The sequence below is a fragment of the Balaenoptera ricei genome, chromosome 1 (assembly GCF_028023285.1).
Source record: "Balaenoptera ricei isolate mBalRic1 chromosome 1, mBalRic1.hap2, whole genome shotgun sequence".
Taxonomy (NCBI): domain Eukaryota; kingdom Metazoa; phylum Chordata; class Mammalia; order Artiodactyla; family Balaenopteridae; genus Balaenoptera; species Balaenoptera ricei.
The window spans coordinates 148398411-148418168 of NC_082639.1; the positions used below are offsets into that span (position 1 = coordinate 148398411).

Sequence of the window (19758 nt, forward strand, 5' to 3'; positions counted from 1 at the left end):
AAACTAGAGAGTGTTTGGAAGCAACAAGCAGAGGTTTCTATGAATATCAACTTCATTCTTCCCAGGCAGACTGGTTTTTTCCTGCATTTTGATGGAATACAGCTAATCCTGTTTCTCAGTCTCAATTCCAATTCTTGAGGGAGGGAATCTGGCAGGCCCAGCTTAAATCAAGTTACTCTCCTGGATTTAATCAGCCTTGCTGGGAACAGAGTCATGTGGTATAAATATGGGTACTGGAAACCCACCCCAATTTAATGAGGCAGTTCTAGAGAAAGGGCAGGTCATAGTAGATTGAGAAAACACACCAAGAGGTTGTAAACCAAACATACATGTGGATTGCAGTTGCTGTGAATACATTTCACTTATTCTCTGGAGAATTAGAGACCCATAGTTAAGAGATCAGTAATCTCTAAAATTGCTAAAAGTTATACGTGAAATGCATGAAATGAAATTATTCTGTTTGTTAAAATAGGCCTCTGCCCTTTTCTAAATTTTGAAGTTTCAAGTTCTTGGATACAGACTTTTAAGTGTTTGATCCCACTGATTATAGTTTTCGTTCCCTCCCTCACTTCCTTTTTTCTTCCTTCTTTCCTTTCTTCTCCTCTCTTTTTCTTAAATCTAGTTCCTCCAACAATCAAATCCTCAGGGCTTTCTGAGAGAGCTGTAGTAAGGTACAAGCCCATCACCTTGCAGTGCATAGCCAATGGCATTCCAAAGCCATCCATTACATGGTTAAAAGATGGCCAACCTGTCAACACTGCCCAAGGAAACCTCAAAGTAAGTATGAATATTATTTTGCCCAAGATGAGAAAGCTATATATGGAGCTATCATATTCTCCTTTCTTAATTATAGATTTTCCTGTTGGATAGATTTTGCAAGAAATGTCCTAAAACAATATGTGTTTTCCTTAGGGTTTTTCAGAATTTAACTTAATATTTTGATTTGAAAAATGGAATTAACTAAAGACTAATAACTTTAACAGGGATGTTAATTTTAACATAGTGGTTGGTATTTTTATTATTTCAATTTATGCCTGTTTTAATTATTTATAAACTGGTATCTTATGGATGAATAGTTCATCAGTACTAAGTAAGTCAGAGTATCCTCAGTATATTCACCATTGACCAGGATTAAGGTAGTGTTATATCTATTGATACATAAACCTAAGTGAAATGGTTTCTTGAAAAACATAGTTTAGTCTATAAACATCATGATGGCAGAGACTCAGACTCTATGAATAAGTTCACTTGTGTATCTTTCATATTGAGTATAGTCCCTGGCATATAACTATATCTCAGTACATATTTGTTGAATTAATAGATAGGTAGATTGCAAACCTGAGTAATCTACATGATACAATTAAAATAATTAATAGATTTTGCTACTAAGATCAAGTTAATTGACTAATGTGGGTTTGAGCTTTGCTTGAGGTAGGTTTCAGTAACAAGGGATGTGCCAAGTTCTTCTCCCGGCAGAAGTGATGGATATCTGTTCATTTATCATTCCTATTCCAAATTTGGTGGAACTAATCTCACACATTTGCGCTAACAAAAGATCTAATATGTAGCCTTCTAACACAGAGCAGGTAAACAACTGTTTACCTGGGAGACAGATATTTATCATACAGTTGTACAAAAGTATGATTGCAAACTGTGATGAGTAATTTTAGGAGACAGTATAGAGAGGTATAAAAACAGATAATGAGGAAAGCCTTTGAGCGTGTGTTGGTTTGCAACCCCTGGAGCTTCCTGGGTGTCATCTGAAATCGGCCCCCTATTCAGAGAGGGCAGAGAGAGATCTAAGAAAGAGGCACAGCGCTCCAGATTGGTAGGGGGCAGGTTTACTAAGCAAGGGAACTTACTTACCAGGCTTGTCTTGGATGACTGCAAAATGAGTAGATCTCCTCACGTGCCCACCAAATCTTAAAAGTTTATATAGAGGTCTTAACTGGGTTCAGTCATATATCCTGTCCAGATGGTCTCAACATCACACTACTATCTCAAGGCTGCGTCCTTGGGCAGTTTCTAGCACTGGGAAAGAAGATGGAATGCACATTCCAAAAATGGGGAGAGGATGAAGAGCCTCCAAATGCCTGAGTCCAGCTCACAGGTCATCCCTGCGGTCACATCCTCTCAGTGACCTCCTCCAACAGCGTGAGGGAGGGTAATTTATGGAGAAAGTCTTTAAGCAGAGATCTGAAGAACATATGGAGTTAAGTGGGCAAATTAATAGAAGAGAGGTGAGTAGAATCTTTCAGAGAAGATGTGCATGGGCAAACAACTGAGAGTAAAGGGGAGCACGACACCTCTTGAGAACGTGAAAGCAAGCCATTGGATTAGGGAACCAAGAGCAAGGGAGAAATGGTATTAGAGGAGACCAGAGGACAGGTAGGAGGCATTTAAGTAATGTTAATGATTTTATTTTCACTTTGCGAATTTCACAATGCGAAATTTTTGAAGTTTTAAGAGAAGAGTGACATGATCAGGCTTATATTTTCAGTAGTTACCTAGGTCCGTTTGGAGAATGAATTGAAGGAGTCAAGAGTAGATATGTGGAAATCAATTGAACTTATTTGCATTTGTCTAGGAGAGACAAGATAGAAATTTGGACTCACATGCTGGCCATAGAGATGAGGATACATGGATATATTTGAGAGTTATTTATTGGTTAAATCATTAGGGCTTGATTATAGATTGTTGATGAAAGGTGAGGGAGTGGGGAATATCAAGAAAAATTAGTAGGAAGCTAATCTACACAAGTGCATAAATAGTGTTGCCATCCAGTGAGAAAGGAGACTTTGGAGGAAGATAAGTTTGAGGGGGAATAACTGTGATTTGAGTTTTAGACTTCTGGGTGTTGAGTTGACCTTGAAATAAACTAGTGGCGTTGCCAGGTAGACCATTGAATATATGGTTTTGGAGCTCAAAAGATAGTTCTGGCTTGGGATATTGGCACACAGATCATATTTGAAACACATGGACGTAGATGAGTTAATCCAAGGGCAGAATAAAGAGTAAGAAGAAATAGAAAAAAAAATGATCTAGTTCAGAATCTTAAGAAATTACTGCACTTAAAGGCTGTATGCGAAAGTCTAGAAGTGAACATAAGTATATGAATGTGCTGCTTAACGTGTTTAGTACAGTATGGATGAAGAATAAGCTACGTGGGAGTTTATGTGGGAGTGTATGGAGAGAAGATCATATGGGGTCAGAATGCAGTAAGCCTGGAAGGCTTTGCTGAGTTCGGATTTCATTCTGGGCAAAGTGGGGAGCCATGAATGAGCTTTGAAGGGGGACTGGTAAAAGGATCCAATTTGCATTTTAGAAATTATTCTGGCAACAGTATGCAAGGCAGATTAACAGTTCGGAAGGTTGGAGACACTGGAATATAAATTAAGGAGCCATTATAATCCCACAGTGGCTGTGAGAATGGAGACAGGGGATCTGAGAAACACAGAGTGGTATAATTACTAAGAGAGTCAAAGTGGGCTCTGAAACCCAGATGACTGGTGCCATTAAGCAAGATTGGAAACACGCAGTGAGAATTTGGTTTAGAAATACAGGAAAACAGCTTTGTTTTGGATTGTTCAATTTCATGTGCTAACCTGTCCAGCAGATAGCTGGAAGCTCAGGAGAAAAGTTAAGGCCAATGCTGTAAATTTAGGAGTCTGCATGGGATTCTTCATCACAGCCATGGGTTTGGATGAAAACTATCAGAAAGCTAAGTTTCCTGTTTATGGTGCAGGAAGAGGAAGCAGATTCCATAAAGTAATCTACTAAGAAAGTCAGAGAATGAGAACTGAGGGAATGCTGTACCTTCAGCTCCCAGAGGGCAGAGTGACTGAAGGAGCAGGAAGTCAACAACGCCAAATGCTGTAGATGGTGAAGGAGAGTATGAGCTCACTGCCTAGGCTGCTGGATGCTGTGATTAGAAGTTAACTGGTGACCTCTGAATAATCATTTTCAAAAAATAACCACTGAATCACCAGTTCCAAAATGGTAGAGGCTAGCTGCAATGTGTTTAAGAGGGAAATAAGGAAAACAAGTCAAGGAAATTTATCTGCATTTCCATTACTCATATTTTATAATTTTTATTGTTTTTCTGGCCCCCATGACCATTTAATCAAAAAAGATTGTTTTAAAACTATTTATGAAGTGTTGCATAAATGTAACCATGTTTTTTTGAAATAGCTTAAATTTTCATCACATACCTCATAGTTGCAGTGCTAAAGTCTTTTATTCAGTGGAGTTTTATGACTGTACCAGCGGGCTTGCCTTAGGTAACACTGTTTTGTGTTTTCCAATGACTAAGAAAAGCTTTTCAATCAAAATAGTCTATTTTCTTGTGCATGATGAAGTGATCTGGCTCTAATCTATCAAAAGATAATTAAGATACTGGCATAAAAATATAACTAGATATTACAAATTTAAATAAGTTTGTCTATTCAGCAGATGTTTTCAAGTCCAAGTATAAAGTACAAAATGCTGCCATACTTTCTGATCCCAATTAGATACAGTCTTCTGGTCGAGTTCTACAAATTGCCAAAGCCCTCATGGAAGATGCTGGCAGATACACATGTGTGGCTACCAATGCAGCTGGAGAAACACAACAGCACATTCAACTGCATGTGCATGGTAATGGCATCTTCACGTCTTAACAAGAGTATTTCTGTGGCTTTTTTAAAACATAGCGGGCCCATTTTTATTGAATTATGGTATAAAATAAGCAAGTGTTTATTTTAATCTGTATAAAAATGTATATAGTTTTTTTTACATTATTTTCATTATACTTGCTCATATTAAGATCTTCAGTTTTCAGGTTGTCAAATAGGAAGTGCTGGAGCTCATAAATAAATAAATGCACTACCCTGTGTTTTAATTATTTGAATTCTGTCAACTCATAACTTTGTACAGATAACTTTTATTGAAAAAAAAAAAAAAACAACCCAGAAGTTGCAGGGTTTTTCCTTAGCATTGTCTGTGATTATCCTGCCTGCCTGTAAGATGGATTTTGTGAGCAGAAGCTATTCTTGACTCAGGATCTTCTCTCATGTGCTTTAATAAAAAGTCTGGTTGGCTGTGGAACACTTCATGAATACTGTAGCTTCACAGTAAACTTGAAAGATTATCTGACCTTCAGTGTAAGACTTCACATCTCTAGAGGCTCATCAGAAAAGGCCAAGAATTGTAGGCCTGAGCTTTCCTAACTCAGCCAAGGATATTTGCAGAGAGCTAGCCAAGCTCTCATTGTACGTGTTGTTCATTTTCTCTGATTCACGGGATTGCTTGTTAAACTTTTATTCATTCATTCATTCCATCCATCCATGCATTCATATATTTACTCTACATTTTCTGAGCAATCTTAACCTAGAAGAACACTCCAGCACTTAGTTTAATTCCAGGTATATAGCAGGCAGTCAATAAATATTTAACAAATGAAAGAGTAAATAGTAAGTGAATGAAAAAATTTAATTTGAACGTTGAATTCTAATCTGTTTCTTTACATATTTTCTTTTATTTAAATCACCCAGTTAAAAGATTTAAATCATCAGTTCTCTAAACGTTTCCAATAAACCAGCTTATTCTTTCCCCAGTTCTTCCAATATGAACACCTGACTTACAGATGTCATACACACAAACCATGTTCCTTAAGAGGACCTTTATTTTTTCATTGAATAATTAACCTAAAGACCAATATCTGAGTGGAACCATCTTGGAATGGTCTCACTATAATTGAGGGTTGGGGGACAGGCTGACCTTGCTCTCCCTTAAGTTGCCTTGAATTTACCTTGTTCCTCGTAGGGCATTGTATGTCTTTCTAGTGTTCTTTGGCAGCTGTCTCCAGCATATACTCAGACCTCCACTTCCATCTAAGAGTGTGCTCAGGGTGGGCTTGCTCTCCTTCCCCATTTTTCTGCTCTGAGTCTCCTTCTCTCCTCCTTATACAGGCTATTTGTTCCCTCCCTTCCAACAATTTCAGTCCTTATCTGATCTCCATTGTTGGCTAAAGGAAATAGTTGAGTGGGATAGCAGCATGATGTGTTGTAGTCATCTCAGGCACTGGAGTCATGCCGACTTTAGTTTAAATTCTATGCTAAACGTGATCTGTGTAACCTTGAGCAAACGATTTAACCTCTCTGAGTATCTGACTTGCAGAGTGCTTTTGAGGTTTAGAGGTATTAGACGTAAAATATTTCCCACTTTTACTCTTTCAGGAGTTATCAAAAAGAAAGATTTGGTTTTGTTCTCTAGACTGGTTTAAATTACTTAAATGAAGACTCTGTAATGAAGAACAGAATATATGTCTCCAGAACTGGGAAGAACCAAACTTCAGTGTTTGAGGCTCTCAAACTTGTGTTCATAAAAATCGTAGGTATTGCTTGTTAAAAGTACAGCTTCCTGGGCTTCCCTGGTGGCGCAGTGGTTGAGAATCTGCCTGCCAGTGCAGGGGACATGGGTTCGAGCCCTGGTCTGGGAAGATCCCACATGCCGCGGAGCAACTAGGCCCGTGAGCCACAACTACTGAGCCTGCGCGTCTGGAGCCTGTGCTCCCAACAAGAGAGGACGCGATAGTGAGAGGCCCGCGCACCGTGATGAAGAGTGGCCCCCGCTTGCCACAACTAGAGAAAGCCCTCGCACAGAAACGAAGACCCAACACAGCCAAAAATAAATAACTAAATTAATTAATTAAAAAAAAAAAAAGTACAGCTTCCTGGGCCCATTCCCACATCTCCTGAAACAGCATCTCTGATGCAAGTAGTCTGTGCCATTACGTGGAGGTACGTTGGCTCAGACTGTAAAGACTGGCCTGGAGACTTGCCAGTGTAGTCAAGAATGACTGAAAACTAGAATCCATAAAAGAAATCAAGTATCCCATCAACTACCTAGCAACAACAGAATAGAATAAACAGATTCACTACCTAAGAAAACACAAGTCTATAAATGTACTGTCTGAATATGGTAACACAATGTATGTTAGCAGGAGATGCAATTAGTGTACATACTGACATGGAAAATCATCAGAGACAGGGGATGCAGGCTAGAAGATGTCTGAGTTAATGTGAAAAGAAAGAGAAATAGAAGGTTAGTCATTGTAAGGATTTATTAAAAACTACCAAATTATGGTTTTCTGAGGGTATATGACCAGTAGTGGGATTGCTGGGTCATATGGTAGTTCTATTTTTAGTTTTTTAAGGAACCTCCATACTCTTCTCCATAGTGGCTGCATCAATTTACATTCCCACCAACAGTGTAGGAAGGTTCCCTTTTCTCCACACCCTCTCCAGCATTTATTGTTTGTAGATTTTTTGATGATGGCCATTCTGACCGGTGTGAGGTGATACCTCATTGTAGTTTTGATTTACATTTCTCTAATAGTGATGTTGAGCATCTTTTCGTGTGCCTCTTGGCCATCTGTATGTCTTTCTTGGAGAAATGTCTATTTAGGTCTTCCACCCATTTTTTGATTGGGTTGTTTGTTTTTTTGATATTGAGTTCCATGAGCTGTTTGTACATTTTGGAGATTAATCCCTTGTCAGTTGCTTCATTTGCAAATATTTTCTCTCATTCTGAGGGTTGTCTTTTCATCTAGTTTATGGGTCCAAAAAAGAGGGGATATATGTATACATATAACTGATTTGCTTTGCTGTACAGCAGAAACTAACACAACATTGTAAAGCAACTATACCCCCCCCCAAAAAAACTACCAAATTAGATGAAGAATATAAAACAATCTTCTTCATACGAATCAGCAATAGTATAGAGGTAAGATATATTAGTAGCTGAAAATGTTTCATCTAATACAATCTTGACTTGTCTGGACACCATTTCATCAACCTGAAGGGAGAATAAATGATGAAGTGAATTTCTAATCTAATACTGATAATGGTCAACTTGGAGGAAGTAGTTGGCTAAGAGCATGTGACAGGAATCTGAACAGAAAGTTGGTGTATCATCTTGGCACTCATGAGGGCAGTGTCACATTGGATGAAAATGGCTCCAAACTTGATTCTGTCCTCTTCAATACTTGTATTAATAATTTCGGTGAGAACTGGAGATGTTAAAAAAGGTATAGGAATTTCTAAGGGTTGAGAGATTTCAAAAAGACCTCAGAGGTTAAAATGACAAGTTAACCTGACATCAAAAATTGCATAAGAATAGAGATAGAATGGCTTAAAGATACCACACACTGAAATACTTGAGGTATTAATGGCTCTCTCCAATTACTGTAGATTTGATAATTCAATTTCATAATAAAGCTAATCAATCTTAGAAGTCAGTAATAGAAGCTTATAGTAGCCCTCTTATATTCTTGCTCTCTGAATGCTTCCAAAGTGTTGTATCTAATTCTGGTGCTATATATTGAGGGACATTGAAAAATCTATAGGGAAGCAACTATTATTTAATTTAGTTCATTTATCAATTTATTTAATCAAAGAAACTCAGCTTTCAGATTGATTAGTATTTTGCTTTCCTATAAAAAAGATTGTAGAAGCTTCCATTCTTCTCAAACATGGAAAAAAGTGTTTCCAAAAGTAAGGGTGCATGGTCTCGTGGGCTAGAAGATGAAGTCATGATCATGAGAAGAGGAATATTCTCATGATCCCCTGGGTTTTCCAGGGGGAGTTCTGTCAATCATAAAAGGCTGAGGCTCTCAGTAGGTGGTCCTTTTGATGATCAAAGTTTCATAATTCTGGAAGTTCTAATTCTCTAGACCAAACTATGAAATTATATTTAAACCTCAGATATTTGCCAAGTGAGACAGATGTTTCCACAAACAAATGATTATTTGGGGTCTAATGGCTCAAGCATTCATTTCATCTGCACTTAATTATTTCCTAGCTGAAATCAACCAAGTGAAGCGCCCAGAAGTAGAATGTTGTGGTTAAAAGCTTTGAATTTAGGCTCCTATACTCTCAAGTAATATCTGGAGGACAGTGGGCTTAGATGTTAACTTTTTAAAAGCCCCGTTTTCTCATCTGTAAAATGGGAAGGATGAACATAATACCATAATCAGGGAAGTTGTTCTGAGGAATAAACGCAAGACTAGACATGAAAAATTTAGCCTGGTGCCTGGTTCCTAGTCATCATCTGTAAGTAGTAGCTTAATGACTGTTTCAGCCAAACACATATTTGGCTTCTGGCACTTCTCACTGTACCAACATCTTAACAAATATGTCTAAAGTCCTGCTATCTTTACTGTTGGCCAGGAACCATCTTGAGTCTGTATTAGCTGTCTGGTTAAAACATTAATAGAGCACCCTTAATTTAATTTTATTATTTTAAAGTATTTGCTTGGCTAACATCTGCTAACACCCACTTAAAAAAAGGTTTCTATAGCATTTCTGTGTTTTGCTTAATAGCTCACTTGTGGCTTAAAGGAGACTTGAGAATATTATAGGGAATTTTTTTTCTTTTTTAAAGGATAACTTCAGTTCCGGGCTCTACTATACTATTTTCTCGGTATAGATGAATTTATTATTTACTATATTATAATTTTGGTGGTTAAGGTGTATTATCTCACCCAAATCACTTTTAGATCAGTTATGTATTAATTCAAATTTAACCAGAGTTTGAAATAATGAATTTATGCCTCTGAATGATTAAAATAATAGGCAAAATTTAGACCCACAATATGTCCAGAAGAAGGTATTTTCGTTTTGGCGTGATATACGCCTAGAACTTTTAGAAGAAAGGAAAAAACCAGTTAAGTTGAATGGAATTCAATCTTCTGCTTGGAGTATGCAGACATCTTCTTACTGTTAACGTAAGATATTATTACCTTACTAATTCTTCTTCTAGAACAGCGTTCACCTAAATTCAGATTTCCAAGACCATCTCTTTAATGCTAGAAGGGAATAATAGCATTTATATTTGTATTTACTTTTTAACCTAAAAATGAACCAGCACCATTTATTGAAAAGACTAATCTTTCCCCATTGAATGGCTTGGCAGTCTTTTTGAAAACCATTTGACTGTAGATGTAAGGGTGTGTTTCTCTAATCTCAATTCTATTCCATTGCCTAAGTGTGTATCCTTATGGCAGTACCACTCTGTGTTTTTTATTCCTTTTTGTCTCCCAACTTTATTGAGATGTAATTGATAAACAAAATTGTATATGTTTAAAGTGTACAATGTGATGATTTGATACATGTATACTTTGTGAAATGATTACTACAATCAGGTTAATTAACACATCCATCACTTCACATAGTTACCATTTTTGTGAGTGTGTAGTGAGAACACTTAATATCTACTCTCTTAGCAATACAGTATTAGTAATAGAATAGTCACCATGCTGTACATTAGCTTCCCAGAACTTATTCATCTTATAAATGAAGGCTTGTATCCTTTGACCAGCAACTCCCCATTTCCCCCACCCCCCAGCCCCTGGTAATCACCATTCCACCAGTTTCTATGAGTTCAACTCTTTTTAAATTCCACATATAAGAGATCATATAGTATTTGTCTGTCTCTGTCTGGCTTATTTCACTTAGCATAATGTCTTATAGGTTCTCTCAGGTTGCTTCAAGTGGCAGAATTTCCTGCTTTCTCATGGCTGAAAAATATTCCATTATGTGTGTGTGTGGGTGTGTGTGTGTGTGTATACACACACCATATATATGTATATATACAACATACATCATATGTATATGTTGTATGATAATACATATAATACACACACACACACACACACACACACACACACACACATGAGAGAGGGGGAGAGAGAGAGAGAAAGAAAGATAACATCCTCATTATCCTTTCATCTGTCTACGGACACTTAGGTTGTTTCCATGTCTTAACTATTGTGAATAATGCTACAATGAACATAGGAGTGCAGATATGTCTTTGAGATACTGATTTTACTTCCTTCATATATACAACCAGAAATGGGATTGCTGGATCATATGGTAGTTCTATTTTTAATTTTCTGAGGAAACTTCATACTATTTTCTATTTTCTTGTTGATTTTTGTCTAATTGTTCTATTCATTATTGCAAGTGGAATATTGATATCTCCAACCTTTATTGTTGAATTGTCTTTCTCCCTTTGATTCTGCATGGTTTAGTTCCATGTATCTTGAGACTCTGTTGTTTTGTGAATATATGAGACTCTGTTGTTTTCTCATATGTTTTTTGATAAATTGATACTTTGTATCATTTTAAAATGTCCTACTTTGTTGCTAGTGACAGTTTTTCTTTCAAAATCTACTTTGTTTGATATTGGTATAGAGTGTCCATTCTTACTTGGTTACTGTTTGCATGGTATATCTTTTCCATCCTTTTACTTTCAACCTATTTGTGTCTTTGAATTTAAAGTCTGTCACTTGTAGACAACATATAGTCAGGTTGTGTTTTTATTGTCGTATTGCTTCTTAAATCCATTCTGTTAGTCTCTTCTGCCTTTTGCTTTGAGTGTTTAATACATTTACATTTAACGTAATTACTGAGATGACAGGATTTATGTCTACCATTTATATGTGTTTTTATATGTATTATGTCATTTTTGTTTTTATGTTCCTCCATTACTACCTTTTTTGTGTTAAATAGATACTTTCTTTTTTTTACTATATTTTTGAGTTCACTTTTAGTGGTTGCCCTGAGTATTACAATTAGCACCTTAATTAATAATGTTATAATTTGGATTAATACTAATTTAATTTCAATAGTATAAAAAACTTTGCTACTATATAGGTCCCTTCCCTTCCCCTCCTTTGTGCTATTATGGTCATGCAAGTTACACCTTTACTCATCATGTGCCTATCACTACATATTTATAATTGCTTTATGCTATTGTATTTTAATTCAGAGAGGAGAAAAAATGTTATATGCAAAATATATAGTTTTACTGTCTTTACTATTAGTTACCTCTACCAGTGCTCTTTTTTTAAAATTAATTAATTAATTAATTAATTAATTTTGGCTGTGTTGGGTCTTAGTCTCTGCACGCGAGCTTTAGGTGTGGTGAACGGGGGCTACTCTTCATTGCGGTGCACGGGCTTCTTGTTGCAGTGGCTTCTCTTGTTGCGGAGCACGGGTTCTAGGTGTGCGGGCTTCAGTAGTTGTTGCACTCAGGCTCAGTAGTTGTGGCTCGTGGGTTCCAGGGCACGGGCTTAGTAGTTGTGGCTCACGGGCTTAGTTGCTCTGCGGCATGTGGGATCTTTCTGGACCAGGGCTCAAATCTGTGTCCCCTGCATTGGCAGGCAGATTCTTAACCACTGTGCTACCAGGAAAGTCCCTACCCATGCTCTTTTTTTGTTTTTTTTGAGTTTTATTTTATTTCTTTATTTTTTATACAGCAGGTTCTTATTAGTTATCTATTTTATACATATTAGTGTATATATGTCAAACCCAATTGCCCAGTTTATCCCACCACCACCCACCCCTGCTTTCCCTCCTTGGTGTCCATAAGTTTGTTCCCTACATCTGTGTCTCTATTTCTGCCTTGCAATCTGGTTCATCTGTAACTTTTTTCTAGATTCCACATACATGCATTAATATATGATATTTGTTTTTCTCTATCTGACTTACTTTACTCTGTATGACACTCTCTGGGTCCATCCACATCTCTACAAATGACCCAGTTTCATTCCTTTTTCTGGCCAAGTAATATTCCATTGTATATATGTACCACATCTTCTTTATCCATTTGTCTGTCAATGGGCATTTAGGTTGCTTCCATGACCCGGCTATTGTAAATAGTGCTGCAATGAACATTGGGGTACATGTGTCTTTTTGGATTATGGTTTTCTCTGGGTATATGCCCAGTAGTGGGATTGCTGGGTCAGATGGTAATGCCATTTTCAGTTTTTTAAGGAAAGTCCATACTGTCCTCCATAGTAGCTGTATCAATTTACATTCCCACTAACAGTGTAAGAGGGTTTCCTTTTCCCCACAACCTGTCCAACATTTGTTGTTTGTAGATTTTCTGATGATGCCCATTCTAACCAGTGTGAGGTGATCCCTCATTGTAGTTTTGATTTGCATTTCTCTAATAATTAGTGATGTTGAGCAGCTTTTCATGTGCCTCTTGGCCATCTGTATGTCTCCTTTGGAGAAATGTCTATTTAGGTCTTCTGCCCATTTTTGGATTGGGTTGTTTGTTTTTTTAATATGGAGCTGCATGAGCTGTTTATATATTTTGAAGATTAATCCTTTGTCCATTGACTCGTTTGCAAATGTTCTCTCCCATTCTGAGGGTTGTCTTTTCATCTTGTTTATAGTTTCCTTTGCTGTGCAAAAGCTTTTAACTTTCATTAGGTCCCATTTGTTTATTTTGCTTTTATTTCAGTTACTTTAGGAGGTGGGTCAAAAAAGATCTTGCTGTGGTTGATGTCAAAGTGTGTTTTTCCTATGTTTTCCTCTGAGAGTTTTATAGTGTCTGGTCTAACATTTAGGTCTTTAATCCATTTTTAGTTTATTTTTTTGTATAGTGTTAGGGAGTGTTCTAATTTCATTCTTTTACATGTAGCTGCCCAGTTTTCCCAGCACTACTTATTGAAGAGGCTGTCTTTTCTCCATTGTATATCCTTGCCTCCTTTGTCAGACATTAATTGACTGTAGGTGTGTGGGTTTATCTCTGGGCTTTTTATCCTGTTCCATTGATCTATATTTCTGTTTTTGTGCCAGTACCTTATTGTCTGGATTACTGTAGCTTAGTATACTCTGAAGTCAGGGAGTTTCATTGCTCCCGCTCCATTTTTCTTTCTCAAGATTGCTTTGGCTATTTAGGGTCTTTGGTGTTTCCATACAAATTGTGAAATTTTTTGTTCTCATTCTATGAAAAATGCCATTGGTAGTTTGATAGGGATTGCACTGAATCTGTAGATTGCTTTGGGTAGTATAGTCATTTTCACAATGCTGACTCTTCCCATCCAAGAACATGTTATATCTCTCCATCTGTTTGTATCATCTTTAATTTCTTTCATCACTGTCTTATGGTTTTCTGCATACAGGTCTTTTGGCTCCTTAGGTAGGTTTATACCTAGGTATTTTATTCTTTTTGTTGCAATGGTAAATGGGATTGTTTTCTTAATTTCTCTTTCAGATTTTTCATCATTAGTGTTCAGGAATGCAAGAGATTTCTGTTCATTAATTTTGTATCCTGCTAATTTACCAAATTCATTGATTAGCTCTAGTAGTTTTCTGGTAGCATCTTCAGGATTCTCTATGTATAGTATCATGTCATCTGCAAACAGTGACAGCTTTACGTCTTCTTTTCCGATTTGGATTCATTTATTTCTTTTTCTTCTCTGATTGCTGTGGCTAAAACTTCTGAAACTGTGTCGAATAATAGTGGTGAGAGTGGCCATTCTTGTCTTGTTCCTGATTTAAGAGGAAATGGTTTCAGTTTTTCACCATCGAGAATGATGTTGGCTGTGGGTTTGTCATATATGGCCTTTATTATGTTGAGGTAAGTTCCCTCTATGCCTACTTTCTGGAGAGTTTTTATCATAAATGGGTGTTGAATTTTGTCAAAAGCTTTTTTTGCACCTATTGAGATGATCATATGGTTTTTATCCTTCAGTTTGTTAATATGGTGTATCACATTGATGTGCGTATGTTGAAGAATCCTTGCATTCTTGGGATAATCCCCACTTGATCATGGTATATGATCCTTTTAATGTGCTGTTGGATTCTGTTTGCTAGTATTTTGTTGAGGATTTTTGCATCTATCTTCATCAGTGATATTGGCCTGTAGTTTTCTTTTTTTGTGACATCTTCGGTTTTGGTATCAGGGTGATGGTGGCCTTGTAGAATGAGGATGGGAGTGTTCCTCCCTCTCCTATATTTTGGAAGAGTTTGAGAAGGATGGGTGTTAGCTCTTCTCTAAATGTTTGACAGAATTTGCTTGTGAAGCCATCTGGTCCTGGACTTTTGTTTGTTGGAAGATTGTTAATCACACTCTCAATTTCTGTGCTGTGAATGGTCTGTTTATATTTTCTATTTCTTCCTGGTTCAGTCTTGGAAGGTTGTGCTTTTCTAAGAATTTGTCCATTTCTTCCAGGTTGTCCATTTTATTGGCATATAGTTGCTGTAGTAATCTCTCATGATCCTTTGTATTTCTGCAGTGTCGGTTGTTACTTCTTCTTTTTCATTTCTAATTCTGTTGATTTGAGTCTTCTCCCTTTTCCTCCTGGTGAGTCTGGCTAATGGTTTATCAATTTTGTTTATCTTCTCAAAGAACGAGCTTTAGTTTTATTGATCTTTGCTATCATTTCCTTCTTTTCTTTTTCATTTATTTCTGATCTGATCTTTATGATTTCTTTCCTTCTGCTAACTTTGGGGTTTTTTTGTTCTTCTTTCTTTATTTGCTTTAGGTGTAATGTTAGGTTGTTTATTTGAGATTTTTCTTGTTTCTTGAGGTAGGATTGTATTGCTATAAAGTTCCCTCTTAGAACTTCTTTTGCTGCATCCCATAGGTTTTGGGTTGTCGTGTTTTCATTGTCATTTGTTTCTATGTAGTTTTTGATTTCTTCAGTATCTCTTTGTTATTTAGTAGCGCATTCTTTAGCCTCCTTGTGTTTGTGTTTCATACAGTTTTTTCCTGTAATTGATATCTACTCATAGCATTTTGGTCAGTAAAGATACTTGATACGATTTCAATTTTCTTAAATTTACCAAGGCTTGATTTGTGACCCAAGATATGATCTATCCTGGAGAATGTTCCATGAACACTTGAGAAGAAAGTGTATTCTGTTGTTTTTGGGTGGAATGTCCTATAAATATCAATTAAGTCCATCTTGTTTAATGTATCATTTAAAGCTTGTGTTTCCTTATTTATTTTCATTTGGGATGATCTGTCCATTGGTGAAAGTGTAGTGTTAAAACCCCCTACTATTATTGTGTTACTGTCAATTTCCCCTTTTATGGCTGTTAGCATTTGCCTTATGTACTGATGTGCTCCTATGTCGGGTGCATAAATATTTACAATTGTTATATCTTCTTCTTGGATTGATCCCTTGATCATTATGTAGTGTCCTTCTTTGTCTCTTGTAATAGTCTTTATTTTAAATTCTATTGTCTGGTATGAGAATTGCTACTCCAGCTTTCTTTTGATTTCCATTTGCATGGAATATCTTTTTCCATTGCCTCACTTTCAGTCTGTATGTGTCCCTAGGTCTGAAGTGGGTCTCTTGTAGACAGCATGTATACATGTCTTGTTTTTGTATCCATTCAGCCAGTCTGTGTCTTTTGGTTGGAGCATTTAATCCATTTACATTTAAGGTAATTATCAATATGTATGTTCCTGTTACCATTTTCTTAATTGTTTTTGTAGGTCTTTTCCTTCTCTTGTGTTTCCTGCCTAGAGAAGTTCCTTTAGCATTTGTTGTAAAGCTGGTTTGGTGGTGCTGAATTCTCTTAGTTTTTGTTTGTCTGTAGAGGTTTTAATGTCTCCGTCTCCGTATTTTCTTCATTCTGTTTCCAAGATTTTGGATCATCTTTACTATCATTACTCTGAATTCTTTTTCAGGTAGACTGCCTATTCCCTCTGCATTTGTTTGGACTGGTGGGTTCTTACCTTGCTCCTTCATCTGCTGTGTGTTTCTCTGTCTTCTCATTTTGCTTAACTTACTGTGTTTGGGGTCTCCTTTTCGCAGGCTGCACGGTCGTAGTTCCCGTTGTTTTTGGTGTCTGTCCCCAGTGGATAAGGTTGGTTTGGTGGGTTTTTTAGGCTTCCTGGTGGAGGGGACTGGTTCCTGTGTTCTGGTGGATGAAGCTGGATCTTGTCTTTCTCGTGGGTAGGACCGTGTCCGGTGGTGTGTTTTGGGGTGTCTGTGAGCTTATTATGATTTTAGGCAGCCTCTCTGCTAATGGATGGGGTTGTGTTCCTGTCTTGCTAGTTGTTTGGCATAGGGTGTCCAGCACTGGAGCTTGCTGGTCATTGAGTGGAGCTGGGTCTTAGCATTGAGACAGAGATCTCTGGGAGACCTCTCGCTGATTGATATTACGTGGGGCTGGGAGGTCTCTGGTGGTCCAATGTCCTGAACTCAGCTCTCTCCTTAGAGGCTCAGGCCTGACACCCAGCTGGAACACCAAGACTGTCAGCCACACGGCCATGTACGTGGAGAGTTTCTTGCCTTTTGGGAAGTCTGAGGTCTTCTGCCACCGTTCAGTAGGTGTTCTGTAGGAGTTGGTCCACATGTAGGTGTATTTTTGATGTATTTGTGGGGAGGAAGTTGATCTCCATCGTCCTACTCCTCCGCCCTCTTGAAGGTCCTTCCAGGAACCTTTTAGGTAGCACCAAACGCATTCTACTATCCAGTTTCTACTTGGCTGCTTTTTTCACTGTGGTTGCAGAGCTCTTTGCTTTCAAGCTTACTGCTGAGGTAGGGAGAGAGTGATGGGAATAGAATGAGATAAAATGTCATCAACCTTGTTGTTCTTAATTAGATTTTGCTGTTTTTCTTGAATAAGCACTTTAATTATTGCAAGCCTTTGGTTAATTTCCAGAGTTGTGAAAAAGTTGGTTTTGATAATTTTTCCAGTGTTCTTTTTTGTTTTCTAATGGAGGCATGGATTTTCAGTCTTTACTCTGCCATTCTTGCTGACATCTAATCTTTTTTTCTTTCAGTCCTTTAGTGGAATGAAAAATAGCCAGCCCACTCCACAGCTCTTTTATTTCTTATTCTTACCATGTTGTTTTATTGCAGTTGCTGCATAGTCTGTCAAAGCCTTCAGTGATCACTTTAGTCCAGAAGGCTTCAAGTTAGTATTTATATAACAGTTTTGAAAGAATGCGCCATGGATTAATTATTTTTCCTTTCCAGTTGGAAAAGTCAGATAGCCATATTTAAAGGTCTTTTGTCCTTAAATACCATATCATAAATCAGAATTTAGTGCAGAAAACAGAAACATTTTAGGCATTTCAAGCAGGAGGGGTTAATACATTTCATTAGATGGATACAAAGGAACTACAGGTATGAAGGAGGAGTGGAGTCTAGGCTTTGTCTTTAGGAACAACTTCCAAGAAAACAAATATGACTCACAAGAACATCTACTTTTGAGGACAGACTTTATTTTAAACTTGTCAAAAACCAGCTTTGAGTTTTATTGTCTTCTTTTGTTATTTCTTTTGCTTGTTTGTTTTCTTTGGTGTAGTCTTCTGCTTTTATTTTTATTATTTCTTTATTCCTGACTTCTTTGGCTTATTTTATTGGTCTTTTTATGGAATCTGAGTTGAATGATTGGAACATTTATTTTCATTATTTCTTAGTTTTTAATATATTAATTAGGGCTTTAAGATTTTCTTTGAGTAATGTACTGTTTAGTGACATTCCATAGGTTTTAGTTTTTAATCAGTCTCATTCTAATTTATTTTTTCTACTTCTATACTTTTGATTTCCTTTTTAATAAATTTTTTCTCCATGTAGAGAACTTTATATTTTATTACTGAGTTCTCTTTTTTTTTTATTATGGTTTTATTAACTTGTGGTTATAAATGCTTTATTGACTTTTTTTATGGCCTAATATATAGTCTGTTTTGAAAATATTCTGTTGGCATTTGAAAATAATACATATTCTTTGTTAACCATAAATACACTAATACATATGTGTATGTGTATATATGTAATATACATACACACATACAGTATGGATGGGTAATTTTAGTTCTCAAATTCTTTGTAACTTTATTTTTTGTTTCACTGCATAGTTAATTTCTAAGAAAGGTGTACTAAAATATAGTACTTTTCGGTTTTTCAAATTTTCTCTGCTATTTAACAATTTTTGCCTTTTTATTCAGTGCATAAAGCATTATCATTATAGTGGATTCTTTCTGAATTGTAACAGTTCAGTCAATAGAAAGCATTATTTTTGCCTTGTATAACAGTTTGTCAGAAATTGATATCACACTTGTTCTGGTATACCTTTGTCCAGCTCTTTATTGTCAACATTTTTGCAATTGTTTTACTTTTGCTTTTTAATTTTTAAAAAATACTGTTAACCCTCAAATAGTGTTAAGTCATTCTCTATTGACCAAGAAAATGAACTGATTCACATTTATGCTCTTGATTTATATATTTGATTTTATTTCTGCCATCTTATTTAGTTCTCATCATTTTTCTTGTTCCCTTTTCTCCTTTCCCCTTTCTCTGTTTTTGCTAGATTAATAGATCAATTGTTTAATTGTATATGAGGCAGAGGTCAGGGGCTCTCATGCATTGGATAAGTTAAATTTAGCAAATCTTTAAAATGTATTTTTATATAAAACTTAAAGCAAACATATCTGTAGCATCTTTTCCAAGTAAGATAAGATCTCTAGTTTACTTGTACTTTTGTTTTTCTCCTGGCATCCCTCCTACACTCCTTGAGATAGGAGAAGATGTATGGCATTGCTGTTCTAAGTTGTCATTACTTTTACACTATGCCTCTTAGACTTTCTGAATTCCTACTTTATAAATACATTAAAAATAGAGCAGCATTATCTGTGATTATTTAAAGTTGAAAATGTAGTTTTCTGTTTTATTTTACTAACAGTTTAATTGTAACTTTCATATCAAAAGAAAAAACTCTAATAAACAAACAAAAAATGATTTTAATCCCTCTGAAATGGTTTAAGATAGTACTTACTAAGGTAAAGTCAGATATTTTGAGGAATACCCATGTCCTTCCCTGAAAGAGTTCAAATGTGTTAGATTACTTCTTGGTAAAGGCAATTCATCATCAGACCAGTCAGATTTATTGGAATTAAAAAAAATACTCCTTTAACTTTCTTTTACTGCTCTACTAATCTACAATTCTAAGGCTTTTCCTG

At 36.4% G+C, this 19758-nt stretch overlaps 1 protein-coding gene across 1 annotated transcript in view; it reads left to right on the plus strand.

Moving 5' to 3' along the window:
- The window catches only part of HMCN1 (hemicentin 1), a 518244-nt gene that overhangs the window by 308094 nt on the left and 190392 nt on the right, over positions 1-19758 (plus strand). Inside the window, exons 35-36 of the mRNA XM_059937996.1 lie at positions 623-777; positions 4512-4635. Coding sequence (XP_059793979.1) covers positions 623-777; positions 4512-4635 — 279 coding nt within the window. The remainder of the gene's footprint in view (positions 1-622; positions 778-4511; positions 4636-19758) is intronic.